The sequence below is a fragment of the Lampetra planeri genome, chromosome 21 (assembly GCF_965212315.1).
Source record: "Lampetra planeri chromosome 21, kcLamPlan1.2.h2, whole genome shotgun sequence".
Taxonomy (NCBI): Eukaryota; Metazoa; Chordata; class Hyperoartia; order Petromyzontiformes; family Petromyzontidae; genus Lampetra; species Lampetra planeri.
This window is the reverse complement of record NC_136127.1, coordinates 5,539,908-5,566,492: the sequence shown is the minus strand read 5'-3', so window position 1 is coordinate 5,566,492 and position 26,585 is coordinate 5,539,908. Positions and strand designations below refer to the sequence as shown.

The 26,585-nt window shown below is 41.9% G+C and overlaps 1 protein-coding gene across 4 annotated transcripts in view; it reads right to left on the bottom strand.

The window, feature by feature from the left end:
• Positions 1-10,431: 10,431 nt before the first annotated feature.
• LOC144724553 (uncharacterized) overlaps positions 10,432-26,585 on the bottom strand; it is a 44,716-nt gene continuing 28,562 nt past the window's right edge. For all 4 annotated transcript variants that reach the window (XM_078603809.1, XM_078603811.1, XM_078603810.1 and 1 more), the window contains 11 exons: positions 26,260-26,293; positions 26,056-26,093; positions 24,182-24,316; positions 21,782-21,935; positions 21,444-21,619; positions 20,388-20,510; positions 19,468-19,506; positions 17,995-18,093; positions 16,578-16,775; positions 16,087-16,202; positions 10,432-15,103 (listed from right to left, as the gene is read on the bottom strand). In XM_078603809.1, coding sequence (XP_078459935.1) covers positions 14,875-15,103; positions 16,087-16,202; positions 16,578-16,775; positions 17,995-18,093; positions 19,468-19,506; positions 20,388-20,510; positions 21,444-21,619; positions 21,782-21,935; positions 24,182-24,316; positions 26,056-26,093; positions 26,260-26,293 — 1,341 coding nt within the window. In that variant the 3' untranslated portion in view covers positions 10,432-14,874. The remainder of the gene's footprint in view (positions 15,104-16,086; positions 16,203-16,577; positions 16,776-17,994; positions 18,094-19,467; positions 19,507-20,387; positions 20,511-21,443; positions 21,620-21,781; positions 21,936-24,181; positions 24,317-26,055; positions 26,094-26,259; positions 26,294-26,585) is intronic.

Below are 26,585 nucleotides of genomic sequence, written 5' to 3'. Positions count from 1 at the left end.
GGTTCACACGCTGGCTGCATGCTTCTTGGTAGAGAAACTGTACGTGTGGTCATTCGATAACACAAACAAGGTATCCTTGATTGACAGCGCAAACCAGCAGCACCACATAAGTAACCTCGATAAGGACTGTTAAATAACAATCGTTTTGATCGGCAAGGATGTCCTTCAAACATGCAGAATGTATGCGCTGCCTTAACCACATATTTAGAAATAACGCAGCGTGCTTAAAAAAATGCGTGTGCCATATTCTTATCAGCGCTCCTCCTGCCTTTGGCTCACTTCTAATCAATCTCATGTCTGCATTCTGCTGATGCACGCTGTTTGAAGACTGCTTAGGAAATTGCAAATTAAATAATGAATGGAGCCCATTATTTAAAACGAAGTGAGAGAGCCCATTGTGAAACACGTACATCAATCTACATTGGCTTTGTTGAGCACACATTTATTTTGTAACTAATTTACGAACTAAAAACACATTGCAGGGTCACATTTTATTTATAAACACAGGGATGTGATGATTCCTTGATGTGATTGGGCTGGTATCAGATTCCAGTCCCAGTAGAGGTGATGTTCACATGAGGCTTGTTTGTGGGGAAAAGTGTGGACATCTCAATGTATTTCAGCCTATCTAGCCAGATGTTACTCAAAATAGTGCGTATTCATAATCGGGATGGCACATTCACTTTTGTAATTATGTATATAATCGCTACATGCACATCATATTTACTGGGCATATACACAATTGGTGCAAGGTGAGTGACCAATGTAAATTATGATGATCCGGTCACTCTACAAAGTTTAAAATTGGCAGAACTCTAGTCGAGTATATGCTGACCAACGACAATTTGGATGTCCAAAAATTACAGCCCGGAGGTTGACTGGTTTCACTCATAGCTCCGGCTCAGCATGAGTTTTAAATTGCTTTTAAATGTCATACTAAACATTGAAAAATATATGTTGCCCATCATCAGTGAACCAAATAGTTTGCCTCCCATGGTGGAATGTGATGTAAAAGCCTACTGCAGGTTAATAGTAATTTATACAGTCTGTGCATATCTACGACTTAATCATCCTTAATGCATCCAATGTCATTGCATATTTGCAGGCCAGACAAACTTAAGTCTGGTTAGTACGAGGATGGATGACCACCAGGGGCTTGCCAGGTGTTATAGACGTGAAGTGGCCAGGAGATGGCAGTGTTGAGGGTTGGCTTCTTGGATGCGTGCTGAGTTTTCTCATGGTTCTCCTGTGTCATCCCATGTGAAGCTAAATGCTGATGAATCCTAAAAAGTATTGAGATTAAGTAAGGCTTTCCTGGGTAAATGATATACGTATACCGTACGTATGTGTGTTGAACTTCTTTCGCACCGTACGTTGCCATGTAGTATACAGAGTATGCAATTGTGAGGTGGTGAAAGTATTTTCGAACGTGAATTTTCAAATGCACCCGCAGCCTCTGATTTATATATTTATATATACGTATTTGATTCTTTCTCATTATTCTCAAAACATTTTTGAGCACCCAACATGTGTACAACATTTGTGTATGTGTGCAAGGGCACGCAATATTGTAAGTACTGTGTGTAGCGCATTGTTTCGGCACTGTCACGATCTTGCATATAATTCTAGTCGAGTGGTTTTTAGGCTGGATTAAACTTCACCTAATATAAAACCCGCTGTGCACCAGATTGTATGTCTCATGTTATCAAACCATTACTACTGTACTTTTCTCCCAGGCTCTGGAATTACAAGGGAATTTACAGGCAGAAGAACCTCAGGAGTTTCACATTATCCCTAATTATTTCTTTCATGCTGAAGTTAGCCCCCCCTCGCCACTATCCAAATAATTAAAGTAATGTCAGTTGGGTGACCCAATGTGGAATATTTGCAAAATACAATTTCATTCAATATATATTCTCAGCAGCACTCCCGCGATATTTCTCACCTGATGACGATTACTTGTGTTGCGATCGAAACGTCGTGATATTGTTATTATTTTAATTATTTGATCTACGTGGCTTTACCGAAATACCCAAGAATATGAATTTAATTACAATTTTAATGTGACATTTAAGGCTTTATCACGTATGTCTGGCAACAATTAGAAATCTTAAAAATTGTAAACATATTCACACAAATCTGGGTTATCAGCCCCCCCCCAAACAGAACATTCTCTATACAACGACCCAACATCCTCTATTGCATCCACACTAACCAGCATAACTGCTGCTCAACAGCCTCCGTGATTCTGACTGATAACGCTGGCATGAATGAATGCTGCCAAACAAATAATACCACACTTAGCAATTAGCGGCTGCGTCAATCGCGAAAACAAACCCCTGTGACGCTGCAACGTGTTTATTTTCCATCACAGCTCGAGTGGAAACGCACAAATCTGTCAACACAATAACAACGAAAAGGGGCTTTTGCCTCACCTTGTTTTAGTGGCTCACGCTGCCCGCCCAGTGCCCGAAAGCCCCGCACTTGTATACCGACCTCTCAATCTCTTCTCTCTCTCTTCGCCCCTCCGATTTCCCACGGCGTCAATGTCACCACCACAAAATCGGTATCCTCCAGCAGCAGTGGTCGTTGCCGTCAATGCAGCGGCAAGGGTGGGTTACGATGAGCAAAGCCACCCAAATGACCTCTTGTTCACTCGGGCGTCTCTTAAACACGCGTGCCTTTGCCCCGGTAGATGTTGGAGCGACGGAGGAGATCTCTGACTGTGGCGATGCGATCCGAGGTGCAGAACATCGCTGCCGTTGACCTTGGAGTGTCGAGGCAGCAGCAAATCGCCCCTCCCTGGGCTTCTCAGCGCGTCCCTTGCGCAGGCTCTCCAACCCAACGAGACACTGACCGGCCCGTGGCGTCTGAAGACTCCGACCGCTCCTCCAGTGACGCGCAAATTGGCATCTGTTCGTGGTGGACTAGTGTCGCCTTGTCCTTCTGCACGTCGCCGTGATGTCAAGAGCGCCCTTGGGCATAAAGGGAACTCACTTACTCGTTTCCTTGGTGGGAAATCATCCTCTCAATGAAGAGGCTTGCTTCATCACCCCGGAGCCTCCACGAGAGACTGAGAGAGCGATACAACAACAACAAAAAAATGCCGTTCCGCGTTTAATCCTTCGCACCCCCAGTTGCGCAAATCAATCTCTCCGTCTGTCTGTCAGTCCATTGAAATGAACGGCTTGTTTGGCATTATTCGCACTTCAATATCGCCGCCGCACGATGGAGAGAAGGGCGCGCATACGCTGCGACAGGCGCATCTCTGGCCGTGCAAATGTTTTTCAGCGATCGCCGTCGAAGATTTTAAATTGCCCGTCCGGTTTGGTGGATGGGTTAGGGGGGTGGAGGCACCGTCCGCTGGCTGAACGCCGCTGCTGCTGCTACTGCCACCGCCCGCCCCTTCGCGAGCCAGCAGCCCGATCACAGAACAACAAAAAAAATAATCGCGGCGGTGACACCGTCGAGCAGATGTGAAGTCCGCCCTCCCATCCCCTCCCTGCCCCTTGCATTCTGTGCGTGCGGCCAATGGGAGGAGCTCGTAGTGGCCTCGCTCCGCCGAGCCCCGGGGGCCGTTTTCCCCAAAGGGCCCCCAAGGCGGCCAGGCACCACACCCCCCCTCTCCACGCACCCCCACCCCGCTGCTGCTGCAACGTCAATTTGTGATGTGGGAGATTTTGAACGGAACATTTGCATCGACTGCACCGTTTTAATTGGGTGGCGCGCGGTTTCAACGTTTGCACACACACACATAAAGAGAAAACAATTTGGGAGATGGAACAACGATGACAACGACAACTAAATATACATCGTACAATTATAAACGGCGGTGGTTGAGAAATCAATGGATTTTTAAATGTATCTTCTGACTGTTATTGTAACAGTGGTAAGAACAGAAGGTTGTTTCATTGAGTTGGCTTTTTTGTGGGTGTCTGTCTGAGGTTGCACATATTACACGTCTTGAATATGCGTAATATATTTAAACCGCGTTCACACTGGCAGTGACTGTTTGATAAAGCAATCCTGCTGCCTTATCAATCAGAGATATTAAATACATTTCTCAGGTAGGGCTTATTCTCAAAACATCTCTTAAAACATGAATTATATATGGTATTGGAATTATGAAAAATATGTTTTTATAAATAATCTCAATTATTGTCCTCTCACAAGTTTCATATATTCACACAAATTGGTTAAGTTTCTTAAGTACATGAGTATTAAATTACATTTGGGCAGAGATCTTCGTTTAAGCAGGCATAGGTACCATTCGCATTACCAACAGTAACTTACCCGTGCATATGTAAAATGTGCGAATCTACATATTCACTGTGTAGCGTTAATTATTCGGTTTGTGTGTGCGCGTGTGTCCATGGCCAAACAAAGTTTAGCACTCATCTCCAATTATGGTCTTAAAATAGTGGAAGAAATTATATATTCCTATGGCAGGAGTCAGTTTATAAATAAGATAGATATTTTTTATGAAGTGCATGCATGTATATCCTACGAACGGTGTTTGGAAATTAATTAATGTTTTGTTCAGTTTAAATTATGGCAAGAATATACAATTAATAGCACTACATTGAAGTGTTTTATTGAATGTAGAAATGAAACAACATCCAAATACATTCGAAATTGATTTTTGGGCGAGGCCACAATGATTTGGCCAAATGTTTCGTTAAGACCCTCAACCACCCAACAGCCAAACAAATCAATTTGTGTAAATGTGTTTAATGGGATAATCAAAAAGATTTCAGCTGAACGGTATTTGAAGAACGATTTTCAATTAAACGTTTAGCAATTAGATATCAAGTTAAATTTAAAACTACATTAAACGTCATCAGGACAATATCCAAGAAGTCATAATAAAAATCCAAAGGTCTTAACGTCACACATTTGGTCAGATCAATATGTGGCCTAACCTAAAAATCAATTATGAATCTTAACATTTGCTGTGAAAACCTATGTACTAACTCATCCAATACAATAGCAGGAGAGATCGTTTGCATCAAATTACATGTTTCAACCGTGAACATTTCCCAGCTCAATGTGTTCATCTTTAGAAATAATGTTTTGGAATCCAGGGAAGTTCATCCATTGAAAGGACACGTATAATGAGATGAAGACCTTTCAAATGAACGAGTGATCATCAATATCAGCCCCAACGTTTTTAAGTAGTAGAATTCAGATGAGTTAAGCCCTGCGACTTTGCTTCATGCAGAATGTAAGTAGATATTGCAATATATCACATAGCACACTTCCATATTAGCTGCACACGCAATAACATAATATAATATTGAATGTCCAATTCATCACAACAGCAGGGCACCCGACAGATCCTAATGTAATCACATTTCACCTTGCATGCGTTGCAGGTAGATGCATTGTGTCGTTGGGCGATCTTGAACGTGTTGTTTTGTAACCTGGAGCCAAAATGTATCGTACAGTATTTTTATTATAAATTAGCTCCTATCGTCCCTAACACAGATCTTGGCAAATCCAGACAACAGATCATTATGTATCCTCATCTGCTTAATAAGCATATGCAGGGCTTGTTTGTGGAACACATGAGCGAATTTTGAAAATAATTAAATGTAGAATGCTAGGCTGTGTCTGGAGGCATCTTTTATTGTTCTCCAGAATGGGCTGTAAATCCACACATCCTCTGTTGTGTCTTTCTGTCTGTCCCCTGGTCTGTCTGCTTCTTCCACGTGCAGCTATCTATCTGTCTATTTGCCTGTGTCTGTTTTCATCTCTATGTCTCTCTAGTTATCCTCTGTATAGCCATCGCAATCACCAGTTGTCAATGATGAGCATTGCCAGTAAGTATATCAGTGCATCGCCGTGATTTCCGGTGGTGAAGGTGATCCACGTCCCTTGCCATCGCTGTAGGATTTTTTCATATTTCATCGGGGCACTCTAGCTTTAAAAGTCCTGTGACTCATGATGCCATAAAACAGGGCTGTGAAGCAGCCTCCCATGACCTCTAGTGGTCATGTGTAGTCAGGAGCATTAGGATCAGAGTAGGTGCCACTCGTGTTTCTTGTATAGAGCTCGGAGGGTGAGTTGACTAAAAATTGGAATCGACACATTTTTGTGATAAATTGCTCGGGTTCCCTTTGGCGATTGACCTCACATCCTACCTACTCAAGGTGGGAAAACCCCGACAAGCCACACCCAGTGACGTCACCAAGCCCCACCTACAATCTTCTTTCCAGCAGCACATGTGGAAACAGAGGCAAAACTTTAGTTTGTTCCAACTGTGTTATCGGATCAGTCGAGTAAAGGCATCATGCCATGATAAACTCTTGCAGACCTGTACATCACCCCACGCTAGGTATCTGGTGTCACGGAAGGACATATTGTAGAATTACTTCTGAGATCCCTTCAAATTACCTCGAGTGACAACTTTTATCTACAGTAGAGGGTGTGACATTATCCTTACGCCCTGCATGGAGAAATGTTTATCAAATGGCAGTCAAGCCAATATCTTTAATTCTCAGATCTGGAATTTTGGCTCAAATTAATTGAGACTAATAATAACTCAACACTATTTTTGTGCAGCCATTGGTGAATGGGCTGAGACCATCAATTCAATGCACTTGAGAATATGGCTTAATTACAGGTGGCTGCCCAGATGGGAATCCAGGATCGGAGTAGTGCTGACTCACTGCTTTGACCGATGAGCCATGCTGCCACTTCAAGGTCGGGCTTACCTAATTCCATTCATTGTGCCCCCCCCATCTACCTTTTGACTGAGCTTACCTATAATTATTGTCAGTTCAACAGCTTTCTAAATCCATTTCATATAATTGTCATGCATGTTTGTTTCATTTTTCTTTCTCAATGCCTATACAAAAAATCCTTGCTGCAATTCCAGTCACAAGGCAGCGTGTCTAGCAAATTCTCCATGACCACGGCACTCGACTGCATTGCCAATCCAGAGTCAGCAGTGAAAACTCCACATTTCCATGGTGGAGCCAGTCTCTGAGCAGGATTGACCATAGTTGACTTCCCACACGTGGTCCCCATCTTTACGGACCTCAAAGTTACTATGGGGTGGAGCAGTGGTGCAGTGGCTTGCGCACTACCACTACAGACCTGTCCACCTGAATTTAATTCTCAGCCATGGCTAGCACCAGTGGTGAGTGATATCTGAACTCTTCATGCCCCTCCCCCCTCTCCACCAACCTGCATTGACCAGTGTGGTGAAAGTATGGTTAAACAATCCCCATGTCACATGTGGCATGAGTGTATGAATAAAGGGATGTAAATCTCAGTCATTAAAAGGTAAAATGGACTGAGTTCGTCACTCGGCTCATTATCCAATTGGTATACAGTATAAGTAATATACCGTATGATTACAATATCCTGTTTTCTCCGCTGTCTTAAAGTGTTTTCTAAAACAGTATCGCCTATGTTATACAAAAATAATATGCGATTGCAATGTGCTCTGTGTAGTTTTTAAAATACGTTTTAAATGTACCTGCAGCCTCATACTTAATTCTTTACTCGATGATTTTAAGTCTTGTCATTAATTCTCGCAACAATTTTGAGCAGCCAGCATCTTCACAACGTGTATGCGTGTGTAGTGACACAGCGCCGACAGCTGTCCAGCAGCAGCAACTGCGGTGGACACAAGCGTCCATCATCAGGTGGGACAACCACAGCAAGAAGTGGGCAAAAGGGCTGCTGTAACAAGAGGCAGCCTTCTTGTTATAGCCTCTTGTTACAGCAGCGCTTTTGCCCACTTCAGCAATTGTTTCTTGCTGTGGTTGTCCCACCTGATGACAGACGCTTGTGTTGCGCTCGAAGCGTCGTGATTTCATTTATTTTATTTTATACCTACGGGACTTTACCGAAAGATCCAAAGAGTATGGATCCCTGCAGTCACGAAAACTTCAAATCTAGATTGCGATGGACAGTTAGCGCACACGCCGTTGATAATATACACCCGTGCGTGTGCCGGCAGGGCGGAGGAACTGGGGCAAGGGTCATGGTAGACCTCGTGTGGAAGCCCCTGGTGGGTTCGAGGAGGGAGGCGCGGCTAGGGCGGAGCCAAGCCACGCCGAGGGGAATAAAAGCAGCGAAGAGTGAGAGAACTCCGGACTGCCGGTTCTGGGAGTGGATTCGTCTCATCGTCCCTCTCGTCGCTACCACTACCTTCGCCCGATCGACGCCGTCGGTGCAACGTGGACAGGGTCGTGCCTGGGCTGTACAGCAGCGTGGTCGTGAGAGAGGAGGCTGGAGTTGGTGGTGTGAACAAGATAGAGGAATAAAGAGAGAGAGACTGTGCCTCCTGCAACTACCTCGTCTCCGACTGTGTGCGCCGCACACCACACGCACACGCACACACACGCCGGGATGAAGGAGGACACTACACGTGTATACACAGTATCTATACACTGTATTTAATACACGCCGGAGTATTATTATTATCACTGTTTAGTGCATGTGGCTGTTGTGGGGTAACACCAACTGTGCTTTGGCTTGATTGCCTCGTTCCATTGTGTGCAAATGCTAAGATAATGGAGGTGAATAGGATAAAGGTTAAAGATGCCCACAGTTGTGCTCCACTCTCTTGGGGGTCATAGGTTTTTTTTTTATTGCAGCTGACCCAGATTACAACTCGTAAAGGTGCCCCTAATTCAAATCTGTAAACGATGAGAAAACGGCAGAAACAAAATGTGTATACAGAGTGCGTATCTGTGTGCTGTTTAAACTGTTCTTTACTTTTACCTCGTTAAACGCACACAAAATGTATATCCTTTGCATAAGCAGTGCTGTTTATGGATAAAATGGAAATGGCACTGCTAAACGAAATATTGTACTCCATCATGCCTTCCTATTTATTCAAATAAATGCTATGCTGTTATGTAGTCTAATTTACCATCTGCATTGATTTGACTGAACAGTCCAGTATAACGTCGCATATCCGACCCCCTGGGGACTGAGGCATAGGCGGATATGTGAAAAGGCCGGATACACGAACGTCTAAAAAAATATGACAGTTACAACCACCAGACAAAAATAAGTTAAATTTCGATTTAAAGCTTTCGTGACTGCAGGGATTCATCTTCTTGGTTCTTTCGGTAAAGTCACGTAGAAGGGAAAGTAATTAAATAATAAATAATAAAACATAATAAAATTAACGTCGTGAGAATTATTTGATTATGTTTTATTATTTATTATTTTATTACTTCCCTTCTACGTGACTTTACCGAAAGAACCAAGAATAAAAATAAGTTACTTAACAAAAATAAAGTGCAAACTGCTTTAAATGTAGCTACACGCTTTGCTGCGCTCAGGAAGCGAACGAATGTACACGGGATGTCACCGTGTGTCATTTGCAAAGGTCGGATTTGTAAACATCTACAAAATATGACAGTTACACCGTGCACACATACAGCACTGGGTGTGGGAGATACATTGGTGAGGGCAGATATGTGGAGGTCGATACGTGACGTAAAGAACAATAATCCCGAATCTCTGATTTGTATTCAGCCAAAATGCGGCCACTCGGCAGATTGATGGAGTCAAAGAAACACGTGTGAACATTATTCTTCCCCTCCACTCTGCGCTTCCCAATCCCCGCTTGATGTTTCAACTTCCGCTGGCAGTTAATACGTTTACAAATTGGTTTAGCACCAAGGGTTTTTTTCTCTTCAATTGTATTTGCACCTTTAGCGTTGAATGAATCATGTGACAATATATCACTGCTATTTTCAGAATTTGCAGGAATGCCGACTAAAATGTCAGAGTGTGGTTTGCATTACCACAGAGGATGCATTAATCATCGGAATGCTATTTTATTTTGCTTTTTTAAATACACGTGAAATACGTATTGTGTATTCTTTTACACACCCATGCACATTTGACAGTGGCGATGTTGGTTCACACACACACTGCACTGCGGTCCTGGTTTCCCCGGTTTGATTCCTGGCTCCACACACACTGGTGTCAATTGGTATCGAATCAGAGTTGGGCCTCCCCTGCAAATATTACACACCACCACATACGGCTATTGTAGTGTTTGTGCCCCTGACACATTTTAGGGGGTGGAATTTGAGCAGTTTTAACTCCTTGCAAGCTAGCATAGTGGTGACAAATTAGCATGAAATACTCTTTGGTTCTTTCGGTAAAGTCACGTAGGTGAAAAAATAAAAATAAAATAAAATAGAAATAAAAAAATGAGAATACAATAAAAAAAATTTGAAATAAATACATTTTATAACTAAATTTAGTTATTTCTAAATAGAAATACAAATAACAAAATTTGGTTATTGAAATTTTAAATTAGATTTCTTATTTTATTCTTGTTTTTTATTTTATTTTATTTTTTCACCTACGTGACTTTACCGAAAAAAAAGAGTATGGATCCTTGCAGTCACGAAAACTTCATATCTAGCATTAAATACACAAGACGAGCAGTTTTTGTCAACTGCAATTTATTAGTGTTCAGGAAAACATATACTGGACTTACACGGAATTCCAAAACTGGACTCAATGGACATCACTCACAGGGATTATATCGCCCAATTCTACGTAAAATTATACAATTACCGTGTATATGGAGAACACAATTCTAAAACACAATTTTGATTAACCTCATGAAAATTCTTGGAATTGCAGCACTATGTTATAAAGTTAGCACCTTGTTTTATTTTCAGCAAATGTATGTCTTAGAAAATTACAAAAACACAAACATATCTACTGACCTATTCAACAAGTTATTGTTTTGAGATTTAAAATTGTGGAGAATGGGCTGTGGTGATATTGTTCGAGGATTTCTATCTGTAAGGTTTCCACCCACAAACTCACACCCAGAGCCCATAGGGGCCAGTGCCTTCGCAAGATGAGCATTTATTGAGAACATCTTACTTATCTTCTCAAAACAATGTTATTCGTGGTGGCATTGAAAATCCAACAATTTAATAGCACAAATTACCATTTTGACAGCAGTTTTACAAATAAATAGATTGCTTCATCCAGCTTACGTCAGCCGTTGGTATATTTTCAGAATTGTGGCAATGCCATGATTTTTGCGGATGTAATTTTGTGAGCGACAGCAGTTCGGCTTATGAAAGTTTTTGCTTTTTTACTTTCCAAATACAAAGTCCGTGTTTTCAGGGCTGTCATGGGATTCATTCAAACTTGACAAGACTTCCAAATTTCATAAATCACATTGTTTTTGTTGGCACACCAACATGATATAACAGAGCGTCTGTTTTAAGCCGGTAGATTTTCCAACAATAAGCAATAAAACAACAAGGTTCTGCCATTACATTGCCTGTCCTTTACACACAGAGAGTGAGTAAATATTTCCATTTGTAAATGTTCCTTCAATTGGCACTAATGCAATCTTAAAAATAAATCGCATGTTCAACAATTGGCTGTATTTATTGATCGTCATGGAGAAATATGGCAGCGAATCGTTCCCAAAGGTGTGTTTTAGCAATTTGGGCCACTGTAGCACTCGTTTTCACAACTGCGACAATTCACATTTGGAACCAATGATTCCATAACACTGCCACAATTATGGACTCTCAACTAACACGATGCAAGGCTGAAGCACTCCTGTGTCCTGCGGAATTTAAGTTTTCCACGCCAAACTCTATTTCCACCACATGTGTAGGGCACGCGCCATAATGACGGTAACACGTGACAATGGTCTTCGTGAACACTGACCTTTAACGTCCCGTGAAAACAAAACGAGTAATATAACACCAATCAGAAACGCCGTCTATATAATTTCTCCTCTACTTTTTCATTAACAAAGTCATTTTAATTTGTTCATAAACAAGTTTTTTTTTTAATATGAAAGCGAATTTTTTTTGCTGTGAATTTGAGGCAAATGGTTTTAATGGATAGCTGTTACTTCCTTGTGGAAATGGTACAACTGGCTACAGTGTTGCTGATGATCACAAAAGCAAGCAAGCAAGCGATAAAAAAAACCATCTGTCATGCTGTGCTGGAGACATCCGGACTTAAGGAACTTGAGGATGTTTGTCATAAACTAACAGACCACTTTAAATTAAACTATTTTAACACTGAGTTAATGTGTTGTTGGACTTTATGGTGCCCATACAGTATAAACGAGCCCCTTAGACTGTAATGATATCCAAATCTGGCAACAAAACTGACACCTTTTTTACAAGGAGTCATGTTTGCATAGACCACAATACCTGCAGTCATAATGCAAACAAAAAACATAACTCTGATAATATATGTACTGTCCTTGAAGTTGATTGGTCCACACCCGAGACAGCTTTCCTTAGAGCCTAGTCTCACATGGGTTGGACCAGATGACGCCAAAAGGCGCACAACTCAAAGACAATGCACCATCAGAGTATGAGAGCTCGGGGTAAGCATTTACAGTGTAAGAGCTCGGGGTAAGCATTTACGCCAAAAGGCGCACAACTCAAAGACAATGCACCATCAAAGTACAGTGTAAATGCTTACCCCGAACTCTCATACTTTGATGGTGCATTGTCTTTGAGTTGTGCGCCTTTTGGCGTCATCTGGTCCAACCCATGTGAGACTAGGCTCTAAGGAAAGCTGTCTCGGGTGTGGACCAATCAACTTCAAGGACAGTGCACATTATCAGAGTTATGTTTTTTGTTTGCATTATGACTGCAGGTATTGTGGTCTATGCAAACATGACTCCTTGTAAAAAAAGGTGTCAGTTTTGTTGCCAGATAGAAGGGTAAGAAAACAATTATCATATTTTTTACTGGCAAATGAGGTTCCAATGGTGATATCCAAATCGTTTATCTTTTTTGATATGGACAGGACGCCAATGGTATTTTGTAAAACATTCAACCGGGAGAGGCTGTTGTAAATGCAAGACAACATTTTTCATATTTAATGGTATCAAGTTGCCAATTAAAATATGAAGTATCATTTCTCGAGTATAGCAAGCACGGTCGATTAACACACGTTTTTGCAATACAACCTAGGCAGCATTTAAAATAGGTAAAACATCGAACATACTTCAATGTACTTACCTAATGTGTTCACCATTGCATAGGACTTTTCATGTCATATTCTAACGACTGTGCTCGGCATAGCCTGGTAAATGCAGCACTGAATGCCAACTCAACCAAAACAACGCAGAAGGAACTTGTTTGTTATAACCCCTTTTTAGTTTAATGAATGTGACCGTTACCTTTGCTTTTGGCATTCGTTGTTATTATTCAAGCAAAGATGATGAATTAGTATTCAGTAGAAGAGTGACCCAAGGCACAGTGAGATAAAACTGATATGTCACAAGGCAATAGGAGATAACTAAAAGCACACTGTCGATAACACAACATTATACTGGCAAACAAAATGCAGAGTAAATATACATCCGTGGTTTTTTAGTGCATTTATTTTTACACCGCAGCACCATCAGTGGCCTCCCACGTCTACCCAGCGGAGTAAATTGTTCACACTTCATTCATTATTAATCCCCCACGCTGTTTAAAAAAAAATACCTATGGGTCCGTCCATAAATGACGTCACGCGATTTTGGACGATTTTTGACCCCCAACCTCGTCACACGGCGTCACAAAAAGTCAGACCCCCCTCAAATATGACGTCAGAAAGCTTTGCCCCCGCCCCCAAAAAAAAAATCCATTTTGAAAATAAAACATGCTTCAAATTACTTTAAACTATTGTCATTGTAGTGCGTATTTAATGTGGCGCTGCACTCTGATGTTGTGACGTCACATTTCTCACCCCCGCCCCCCTCGTCACACATCGTCACAAATGTCTGACCCCCCCACCCCCCTAGGTGCGTGACCTCATTTATGAACGGCCCCTATGACATACGTGGCAGGCTCTCATCTGTGGGTGGGTGGTGGGGCATGTATACTACCTGTGAAGCACAATCAGGCAGATTTGTGCAGCTACTTGCTGTGTGTATTAATATGTAAGGTCTGCGCATCATTGTGGGCATTTCTCGTGATTTTGTTGTGAGGCTGGAACATCTATCACCCCCGGCGTGTATTGTTTGCAGGATATTCTGGATCGTTCATGAGGGTAGGGTCTATGCAAAAAAAATAATGCTGTTCAGTGACCAAGCGTGGTCAATAATATGTTTGACTGGATTGAAAGTGCAAAGAGACATCACGACCTCCCACACATGACATGAACTAAAAACAGAAAATATTGCAACCCAAAAGGTTCGCTTTTGCAAGTGTGCAGTGACATACAGCAAATATGACTTACACCACTCGTCCTGTACCCGTTAATATAACTGCCCACACTTTGTCATGGAACCTACAATGCCCTTTACGGAAATGCAACACAAGGACAGATAAGGCTCCTTGCACGTGTGCAGATCTCTCTGCTGGATCCAAATGGCAACTGTGAAAGGCCTATTTGAGCCCTATGTGGCAGGTGACACAGTGATATGATAAAGCTATCTCCCTCCTGATGACATACAGTAACAAATGGGTGATTTATTGTGATCCCTTTGCACTAGGCACATTTAATGAGATGAATACTGAGGTTCTAACCGCCTGATTTTCCCGAGACCTACGTGAGATGGTTACTCTGATGTTCCTGCAGTAGGAAACTGATGTGGTTACGTGATGAGATGGTTTCTCAGAGACCCGAATTAAATTATGTTCAATAAATCCATGCAGTAGACAGGCAACATGATGACTCAATGAAACTAAGATCTGAAATCCATGATTACAAAAGATCTGAAGGAGATAGTTGTTCCTGAGTAAGACCATCGTTAAGATGACAATATGATTAAGATCTCTCCCGGGGGTGGGGTGAACATCTGACACAATGGTACCATTTTTTCTGAGCTTCCGAGGACACCTTGTCAATGAGAACCCCGCTTGCACTCCACTCAACTCCACCACCGCTGGGCACCATCTACTTCTTCCGCTTGCCGTGCTGGTGCAGGTGGTGCCGGTAGCTGTTCTCCACGCACAGCACCACGAAGTGGCTGGCGCAGTGGTGCGTGTGCTGATCCAGCAGCCGCCCTGACTGCAGGGCCGAGGCCTGGCCCACGTCGTCGCTGCTGCTACGCCAGCCAGTGCAGCTGTGGCCATGCTTGTGGCGCCCTTGCCCGTCCGCGCCGTGCCACACCAGCTTGAAGGGCCTGCAGCGCACATCGGAAGCGCATGTCAGCATCATGCGCCGATAGCGGGCCAAGCGCTTTTGGGACTCAAGCAAATCATTTATTTTTTCATTTTGAGGGGTCGGGTTTATGCCCTGCAAAAAAATGGCAATTCAGAACCCGATATTGATTAAATAAGTTCAACAGAGTTAAACTTTGAAACATCTCTCAGTTATTGATTTCGCTTGTAGTGCCATTTATCATTAAATTTAAAATGATATTGGGGCTTGGAAGTCCTAGACCTCCTAGGAGACTGGATGCATCATTAGTGGGGATTCACAAAATCAAAGTAGTTAGCAAAGTGCCATGGGATCTATAAAGACAAAGAAGGATCTATTCTGGTTCCACATGCCAGCACCTGCCTTAACTTTTTTGGTCTTGCTCCAGACAGTTGTAAAATACGCTGTGTTCAAAATGTATGGTTATAAACACTGGCTACTATAATCATGACTCGTGAGGAAGACCCACTGCTTTAGCCAACTCACAATATTTATTTTTCCAAGTAAGTCGGTTAATAAAACGCTCCATTAAAATGGGAAACTCAGGGGTAGGGTTGATGGATCATGAGACGATTTTGTTGTACTGCCACCTGTAGGCAATAGGTGGTATCTATAGGCGGCAGTACAGCAAGTAGACATTCAACTATCCATATTCTTGGTTCTTTCGGTAAAGTCACATATAAGGGAAATAATAAAATAATAAAACATAATAAAATGAAATTCTCACGTTTCGGCCACAACGCAAGCAGCCGTCCGTTGTGGCCGAAACATCGTGAGTATTTAATTTTATTATGTTTTATTTTTATTATTTTATTACTTCCCTTCTACGTGACTTTACCGAAAGAACCAAGAATATGAATCCCTGCAATCACGAAAGCTTTAAATCAACTATCCATGTGAAGTGCGAGCATTATCCCCTCCTATCTGTTTGTATCGGACCTGCGAGGTCATGAAATCAGTACTGACCACTTGGAGTCTGTGAGCACGTTGCCCCCGTCGAAGGAGTAGATGGGCGCATTTGGGTTGAAAGAGGCCCCGTCTCCAGTGAACAGACTGTTCCAGTTGAAGAAGAGCAGCTCGTTCTGTCAACAGAGACAACGGCGATGACGGCACAATTCATCGTTATTCTCTTCTCTTCCGAATGGCCTGCACATGTGCAAGACAAAACTTGGCCAAGTAAGAGGGTCAACGATGCCACCTGCCCACCTTTAGTGATTGGCCTATGGATGCATATTGCACCAAATTTCTATGTTATCCCTCCACATGCTAAGAAGTGATGATTTCATGGTATTGAAATATTTATTTTATTCTCAGAGCTGGCCATTGGTGATCAGTCTGAGGATATCAACTCACCGTACTTTAAAACTCAGTTTAGTGGCTGAACTCAGCAGTACTGGCTCAGTGCTCTGACCCATGAGCCAATGGGGGGGCTCCCCCCCCCCCCCCCCCCCGCTCACCTTGAGGTTGAGGATGGGCACCTGTGCAGCCTCATCACGGTCCACGATGGCATTAAGGTCCTGGTTGGGAGAGGCCAGGAAGGCTCGGAAGGTGCCGGTAAGGCCGGCGTTGCGCGCCTGGCGGAAGCACTGTGTGTCCGCGCCCCGCAGGCCGCCCATGCTGCCCATTATCGGCGTGTTTAGGGCTGCCATGTAGAGCTGCAGTGCCGGACCAGCAGGGTGTGCGCGCGAGGGTGAGATTGTGAAACAGCACACAAAGGAATATGAAATGTCAAAACAAGTCAAAGTGATTATTTTTCTGAAATTAAAAAAACGGAGGCAGAGCTGAGCCAGTGGTGTACATTACATATTCTGATGGCAGGATGAGTCTCTCCATTGGGCAACCACTGTGGACTTTATCAAAAAGTGGTAATCATGTCATCAACCTCAGAGGGATGAGTTCAATCAACCCCCATCTAAAATTCGAAGTCAGTCTTCCTTTTTGGACCACTGAGCCATTGGAAGGAAGGTGAGCATGCATCAATCGCCATGTCACACGTGTAGGTGTGGAGTGAGTGTGCGAATCGTGTTAAATTGCAAACTATTTTAAGCCCGTCTTTTACGCTTAATCACTAGTCACATTTAAAGTGTTATTTTGTAGTGGATGCCTGAGATCATGAAATATCCTTCGGGAACTCTTCCAGCCCTGAAATCTTCACGCGTTATTTCCGAAAACGGCCATAGAAAAGGGCACTTCAGAAAGAGGTGGATAGCCTTAATTTACATCCTGATAAGATATCATGGAAATCAAACACCTCATTTGCATTAGACACTTGAGTTTAAATGCATATGGCAACACAGCAAAATGTGTATTTGTAAACAAGATGGCACAATACAACATAGAGCTACTTTTGTTATCTGTAGACTCACAGTTTCATCATAACTGCAAAATAGCACCCTTTTATTCGAATGACTTCTTCCCCATGTGTCTATCGTCCTACATATACAGATAACAAATAAACTCAATGTGCCATGATAAAGAGCCATTGCCCGAAACGTCGCCTGTGATATAGTTTTCCTTTTAAGGCCGCAGTGCTATTGACTAATGTGCTGAGTTTCTTTGTTTAATCATTTGTGTTTGCGCAACACTTCCAATGCAGCAGTATCACCAAAGAAATGTGTTTGATAGATAGAAACATCACATGAATTAGCCTAAACTGATTAAAAACCCACGTATAACAGATTCATTAAATCTAGGCTGTAACCATCCACTCATTACGCTCAGGTTAATCTGAAGGTGGCTGACCATGATCATTACCAGCCACCAGATGTTTCGGTATCACTGCCAGGCACAGACAACAACTGCCATGACCCCCGTAGCAGCATGCAGAGCATGGCGTCGTAACAAAGGCCCTGGCTGCAGCTTGGACTCACGTACAGCATGCGAACGTCCATTTGTCCACAGAGTTTTTCCGCCGCTTTGCGCTGCCAAGCCCTGATCAGACACCTCTGACTGGTGATGTACGTAGGGGAGGAACTGCATGGACATGGAGTGGGGAAAGCAATTAATATGAACGTTATGATGCATCAGTTCATTGATTAAAGTAGATTTTTATGCTCATGATGCATAGATTGAATTGCGAGCGTGAGAACTGATTGTTGTAAACCGATGTTACATCGAAGTTAACGGAGCTGACTGGACAATACCAGTGATACGGACATTTCAAGCAACATAAACAATAAAAATGTAATAGACAAGATACAAATGAGACAATACAAGCGATATAGTTAATACAAATAGTATGCACAAGACGATACACATTTTTTGAAAGTACAGGCAAGACAAATAAGGCAGTACAAACAAGACAGTTTCATACAAATGACACAAATAGTACAAGCAAGGCAATATAAAAAGTTTTCGTGACTGCAGGGATTCATATTCTTGGTTCTTTCGATAAAGTCATGTAGAAGGGAAATAATAAAATAATAAAAATAAAACATAATAAAATGAAATTCTCACGACGTTTCGGCCACAACGCAAGCAGCCGTCCTCAGGTGAAGAAACAGAGCTGTCGGAAAGACAACGTCTTAATGAACATTGCTAAGCTTGGCAGCGTATTTTAAGCTGGGTGGGAGGAGAGAGGCTCTTTCCGACAGCTCTGTTTCTTCACCTGAGGACGGCTGCTTGCGTTGTGGCCGAAACGTCGTGAGAATTTCATTTTATTATGTTTTATTTTTATTATTTCATTATTACCCTTTTACGTGACTTTACCGAAATAACCAAGAATATAATATAAAAACGGACAAAGTATATGAGATCCACAATACAAACAAGATACGACCGATGAGACTGCACAAATGAGACGGGTAATGAACATGAGAACAAGAGGGCAAACAAGGAAAACACAGGAGTAGAAGCGTAACAGGCAGAACTAAGTCAACAGTACGAATGAGATGAACAATACAAATGAGAAAGTCGATACAACTGAGACAGAGCAAATGAAAGAGTAGGTTAGGACGTGCCGCATATACACGACAGGTAAAACAGGGACACAATGCAATTGATTATTTAGCTAAAATCAATTGTCAATAATCACTATCATCATTGAAACTCAAGTGATTTCCTTCAAGTTTTCGTGCTAAAGTTAAAAAAACACATGACTTAAAGCTTTCGTGACTGCAGGAATTCATATTCTTGGGTCTTTCGGTAAAGTCACGTAGATAGGTTCAAAGAAAATAATCAAAAATATCAGAAAACTATGACGTTTCGATCGCAACGCAAGTGGTTGCCTTCTGAAGTCCGCTTGTGTTGCGATCGAAACGTAGTTTTCTGTTATTTTTTATTCTTTTCTTTGAACCTATCGAGGTGACTTTACCGAAAGACCCAAGAATATAAAACAAACACACTTACCAATTTCTCATTGAGTGTGTTTGGCTCAAATTCACCAATCTGAGGGTAAAGGGAAACACATTGTTAAATCACAGATACGTGTTTTACTTTTAATACTAAATACTTCTCTGGTGACAGTCTAGAAACACAAGGACCAAATTCTAAATTTAGACAACGTTCTTTTTCACCAGACATACAAATGCAATTGATTTTTTTGTATCTATAAGTGTTTTTTTTAGATGGTAAAGAGCATTGAAAAAAATGGATGTAACTCACAATAGTGGATATTTCTGTAATTCATTTACCCATCGAGAAATTATATTACATCTCAAAAGATGCAGGTCGGCTATTATTGATTTATAATAAAAAATTTTGGCTATTAACACTTGGTACAGCATGTTCCTTCTTGGTTCTTGGGATTAAAAACAAATATGTTCATTGCATCAACCCATTAATAAAATAACGCCTTTATAGTAATCTACTAAACATTACAGTAAATGATTACCAGCTAAATACAATTGCTTTGATTAGCACATAACCTACTGAAAACAAAGACCTGCTTTATCTATATTGAATGGTAAAATTACACTCGACAATAAAACAACATTAAGTCTGTATAAACATCCACAAGCTCTTTTTGTCAGTGGAATTTGAATTTAAATGATCCATAATATCTAACAGGGTGGTGCGTGGTTAGCGCACTGCTCACTGGACCCGGCTCCATTCGTGGCGAGTGATATTTAAGCTTGTCCTGGAACTCCCCCCTCCCGTACCCCCTTCACCAATCTGCACTGACTAGCATGGTGAAGTATGGTAAAACAACCCCCGTGCATGACATAGCTTGGGGCGGCCTTCATCCACTCAAAGATTGACAACAAGCTGTCAATTATGTTTCTAACCAATACTGACTATTGATTGGCACAGTACGAAAATAAACTTACTGCCAGCTTTCTCCATCCTCCAGGCACACAGAAGTAGAGATTCCCAGACTGGGTCACATAAGCCAGGGAGCCGTCTCGAGCCCTGTGGGAGACCAGCTCATGGTGGTTCCCAAACACAAGCACCTGCGCACACATGACCGCTCCGTGTGAACGTGCGCACCCATGTCACGAAAAGAAGGATAATGTTGGAGTTTCTGTACCGCCCGCTGCGCAAAAAAGGTCACAATACTTGAATTTGGTTTTCGTTAGAAATTGCTTAGTCAGAGGCCAGTGCTTGGCTGACAATTGTGAGGTTGTATTTTGAAATCCCAGAGGTGAACTTAGTCCTTCATTCCTTTGATATTGATACAATGATATATATGAAGTCAAGAGTGGTTTTCTTTTGGAGAAAATAGCCCGGCAATAGCATTTTGGCTCAGGGCGACAAACAGAGGTGACCACCACTCCATTCTTATATGAGTGGGTCAAACGCTTCAATTTTGAATTGACGTACAACAATATTTGACGTTAAATTGTGAGGTTTAAGTGTCCGTTGGCCACGTTTTTCTAGACTCATTGAGTTGGTGGTCTAATTGACGCAATGACCACACGTTAAGTTATTTGAGCTCGTGATCTGGATAATGTTGAGAGCTTTTGTACATGCAATGCACACATTTGTGTGTTGTGAAAGCTATATGGGGTTCAGTGATGGCAGAGTGGTTAGGGCATTTCACAAAAAAAATGGCCATCACAGTTAAATTTCCAGCCATGGGGAAATATCTCCCCATGACCGCAACATGCCTTCGGGATGCCTTCATCCAGCAGTGAATTTTCTTATAATAAAGTGCCTTGAGTAGTATTCAATGCTGCTAAATTACATATTACTACTAAATTCTTACAATGACTTATTTATTTGCACATTTATTCAATTATTTTCACTGACAACATTTTCCTCAAAAGAAAGCGAAGCATTTCTTCTCAAATCAGGAGAAGACAGGCATTTGCCAATATTGGAATAAGGCAACTGCCAGTTGTTATAAATAATTGCTGATAGTAGGGAGCCTAGGCCTGGCCTACCCCATTCCCAAGTGAACTCTGATCGCAGGACGCGGTAGAGCCATCAGGTCCCTGAGGGCCTTGAGGTCCATGCGGCCCAGGAGGGCCAGGTGGCCCTGGTTCGCCAGCAGAACCGGGGAAGCCAGGGGACCCTGGCATTCCGTGCTCCCCAACGTGGCCTCGTGGTCCAGGTTTTCCTGTCCGTAAAGCAAAGCACAAAGGCAGCAATTGTCGTCATTCTTCCGCATTCAGTGCATGCCCCTTAAGTCTCAGAACAAATTCTCAATGGCGCAGTGGCAAAGCAACAGCTTCATTGAACAATGCAAAATAATCCATAGATTTGGTTGGATTTTACTTACCAGGCACACCTACTCCAGGATTTCCCGGAGGCCCTTGGGCACCAGGGAGCCCAGGCTGCCCAGTGGGGCCCTCCAGGCCATAGCCTGGCTGCCCATTAGCTCCTGGGGTCCCTGGTATCCCTGGGGGGCCCATCACTGAATCTCCCTTGGGGCCCTATGGGATGCCATAGTTGCATAACAATTTTCACAAAAGTCATGGTTGCAAACTGTAATGGGGATGAGTAGGGTAAGAGGCAGGGATATAAAGAAAGCAGCACGTTGATGTTGAACAGATTTGGGCCTGCAAGCTCACACCACTGCCAGCGACATCGACATCTAAGACAGTTCCATATGCATTAAGATGTCTGAAAAATTATCAAATTGCCTTGCAATATGAAAATAATAGCTCTCTTTAAATGTTATTTCCTCTCTGTAAAATTAAATTTAAAATGTTATATTCTGATTTCATAATTAGGGCTAAACAAATCATATATTATTAACAGCTCCTGTACGGGAAAGAAGACAAAAGGACATTGCAGATACAGTATCGACTAAATACATTTCCAATTTTAATGTAAAGTGCTCAAATGCACCACAATCTCAGGACACTTAGTTGTAAAGTTCGAGATGAAATTAACTTTAAGAGAAACGATACGTTTTATGTATGCAAAGAAAGGAAATTTACACATACTTAATAAATAATTACATCCACAATTAAAGTAAAACAATTAATCATAAGCAGAGGATACAAAAATATTTAATTGGAGGAAGAGTTTATTTTTGCCGATGACGACGATAAATATTAACAGGCAATGATAAAAAAATATTATCATACAGAAATACAATTATACATTTCGAACTCAAATACTTTCATTTGGAACATTTGCAGCTTACAGCTCACCACCTTGTGTCACACAACATCCCTAGAAGATGATGTTACAAGTGTGTTTAAACTTGAATAAGCTTTTTTCATCCACACCTTTTATATGTCCTGCAAAATGTGTTAATTGCAATTTTAAAATCTTAGAAACGCAATAGCTGAAGTAGAAAAAAAACAAGTTTTGCTTGAGAAGATGTTTGTAACCTACATCACCTGTTTGTATCACCCCGTAGATATTAATGTTGAATAAATAATAATCAACCAAACATTTATTTTGATTCTCAGCTGAATTATTTCCCAAATAAAGTGAAAAAACCCCTAAAATATTTCGTATGATTTTAATGCAGCTATTGGTGACTGGGCTGAAACCATCAATCCAATGCACTTGAGAAGCTGTTTTATTATGAGTGGCTGCCCAGATTCAGACCCATGACTTCAGGGTTATGGGCTCAGTGCTCTGACCCCTGAGCCACCAGACCACCTCTTAAAAGGTTAAGATTTAATCAAATATTTAAGATTTGTATATACTTTGTAATTGGAATAATTGAGTAGTGCTGTCATGAGCTTGATTTGTGAGGGGACTGTTTTTCACAATGTCTATAATGATGCTGATAGGCTTCATAATTATAACCATTGATTATAACCATAATTATAAACTAGATTTGGTTTCCATCTGTTGATATATATAACTGCATTGATGTAGGTAGACTGATATATGCAGATTGTTTGGTTTTGTATATCCCTCTTCCCTTTCCCTTTAAAGTTCTCCTTTAATTTATTTTCACAGTTTCCACATTCAGTTGATTTATTGCAAGGGCCTCAACTCGGGTTCTTGGATTGATTTGTTTATTGTGACTTTTGTTTTTGATGCTCTCGGCAAAGGCACGGGCCTGCAATTACTTCTAGATTTGAAGCTTACGTGACTGCAATGATTCATAATCTTAGGTTTTTTCGGTAAAGTCACGTAGGTAAAAAATAAAAATCAATAAAAGTAAAATAAAAATCACGACGTTTCGGAGGCAACAGCTAACGTGCTGTGACGATTCCACCTGAAGACGGAGGCTTGTGTTGCCTCCAAAACGTCGTGATTTCTATTTTATTTTTACTTTTATTAATTTCTGCAATTACTTGTTTGTCACCACGACTGACCACAAGTGGTGTCCACTCGAGGGAGTGTTAGAGGGTCCCCTCTGGAGGGTGTTGCGGTCTACTTTCCCACACTGGCCAGATATCTTGGAATAGGTTTAATTCGCCACAATCTATACGAACACAAGTGACCTGCGGGATGACGAACCGTGGTGGTCCCATTTCTACTACTGGCTTGACAGAGGCCGAGATGATTTTAAGAAACTTGCACAATTCGTTCAACTGCTGCGCCGGGGAGATTGAACCGGCGATCTCTGAATTGCAAGTCCAGCGTCATACCCATTCCACTGTGGGACTATCATATAAAAAATGGACATGAATCACTTTTTTTGTTAAAGAGAGATAATAAAATATGAGCGATAACAATGCGTGTCATGTGTGAAAAGTGTGCTCACCACGGGCCCCATACGGCCTGTAGCTCCCTGAAGACCTGGCATTCCCGGCTCACCCCTGGGGCCCGCGACATAGGAGCCGTGTTCCTCCCCTGGCTCCCCTTTCAAGCCCATCCTGCCGGGGTCTCCTTTCTCCCCCTGCGTACAACGGGCACAGCATGAGCAGGCGAAGGTCAGCGTAGGCGAGAGGGAGCAGGGAGGGCGGCTGCCTCCCCTCCTGTGGTATTTTGTATAAATCATCTTAAGTGATATCAACCCTTAGATTACAATCTAGATTAGTTGTAAAGTAAGGGATATTTTCACTTGAGTGGTTTTGTGCGATCAGACATTTGATTTGAAAATGTTATATTTTTGTTAAAAAAATCACCCATTTTTATCGCTATCGGTATCATGTCATGTTAGACAATGACCCACAAGAATGGATATTATAGAACAACCTCTGAGATCCCTTCATTGACCTCTGGTCCGCACAGTAGCGGCAGCACTTTCGTACCCACTTTGCCATGTGATAGTAATGTTTGTTGCCATGACAGTCAAGTGATATTTCCATTCTCAGAGCTGGAATTCAGCCAAATTGAGGACAAGACCAAATTCTATATGATGGAATTTTTTTTGTGTGCAGCATCTCAGCCTAACGTTCTAACCCCTGAGTAACCCGACTATCTCCCCCTAAAAATCAATATTTTACGTACAATACCGACTATAATCACCCAAGAATGGTCAGTCCTTAACACTCGTGACGTCACTCCACATAGACCAGCCCCCCTAATTACAATTCATGAGCAGGTGACGTCTCCCAAATGGACACCCCCCCACCCCTCCTCACTAATAATCATGCGCAAGTGACGTCACTCCACGTCGATCAGCCCCCCTCATTAATAATCATGAACAGGTCACGTCCTCTACATGGATCCCCCCTTATTAATAATCATGAGCAGGTGACGTCACTCCACATGGAGCACCCTCCCCCCTCAGTGATAATCATTATAAGGTGACGTCCTCCAAATGGACACCCCCCCTCCCATTCATAATAATTAGCAAGTGACGTCACTCCACATGGGGGGCCGAGGCGCCTCCTCCTCGGCGTTAACTTACAACCCTCACTACAAAGGCAGAACCCTCACGTCATCAAGCGATCTCCGTAGCGCTATTGAGACATTAAAGTAAAAAGGACGTCATGATGAACAAGGGATTATAACCTTAAAATGAATTAGGTCTGTGTCACCGCCGCCTTACAAATTGCACACGAATTAATGCAATGAATATCACGTCGTGGTCTGCTTTTTGCATGCAAGTTTCAAATGTACTGCAATACACCCGTCCTTGGACGGGCAAAAGGCTAGTGTTTAATATTTACATAGAGGTTAGATCTCCTATTTACAATAGGCTACCTCTTACTCTCAGACATTTCTGGGCACAATAATATGAGCTGGTAAGGGGCAGTTGCATTGCCTTGTAGTTGTTGAAGTGAACGGTAGTGAGATTGCGCAGCCAACAAAAGCATTGGGCGTGTGATTGCACACCTACAGTGGCAGTTTAGCGGATACATCACTGTTACATTCTTATTTTAGAAATCAATGGATACATTTCAGAAAACCAAATGCAAAGCAACTTTGCATAGTCGCAAATGTTTTAAGATAGTTTTTGAAAAAACACTTTACAAAAAAATACTCTGCTCTGTAGGACCGATGCCTGAAACATTGGCCTCATTTTTACCTGAAAATGTTAAGGCAACATTCAAGATGATGTTGGTAAAATATTATCAGCCTGCACTTTCTACACCACTCAAAACAAAGCTGCTTAAGCGCAGTCTAAAAATACACATTCAGCAGCGGGTACAGAATGACTGCCGCTGCGGTTCATGATAAATGACTTACTTTATCACATGGACAGCTGCGTGTGTTTCTTGTCAATTCTAAAAAAAAACAAAGAAATTGTACTTATCAGTACAAAGCTACGCACATGTGTACTTGCGCTTAATTCCAATAAATGTTGCATGCAGTGTATGGAGGGCTCTTGTAGCCAATAACAGGAAGATGACTGAGATGTAACGTGCAGTCATTAAATTAAGTGAAACTTACCCATGTCAGAGTCCTTTGAGGTTTCCTGCTCCATCTTTTGAAACAATAGAGTATAAAGCAAACATATGAACAACTTAGCAAGAACAAACACAGGTAGGAATGTGGATTGCACAGCACAATACCTTCCACACTAATGAGATGTAATACAGTATGCATTGTACACTTTTGTGTAGTAATAGCTCGATGAATGAGCTTTTGTTGAGTGCAGGCGTTATCGATGAATATTACTCATTCCTGGCTAATGAATTCAAACCCGCTGGTGATCACAATTAAATTATAGTGCGAAAATCATCTGTGATCATGGCAAATAGTTATTTACGTATTCG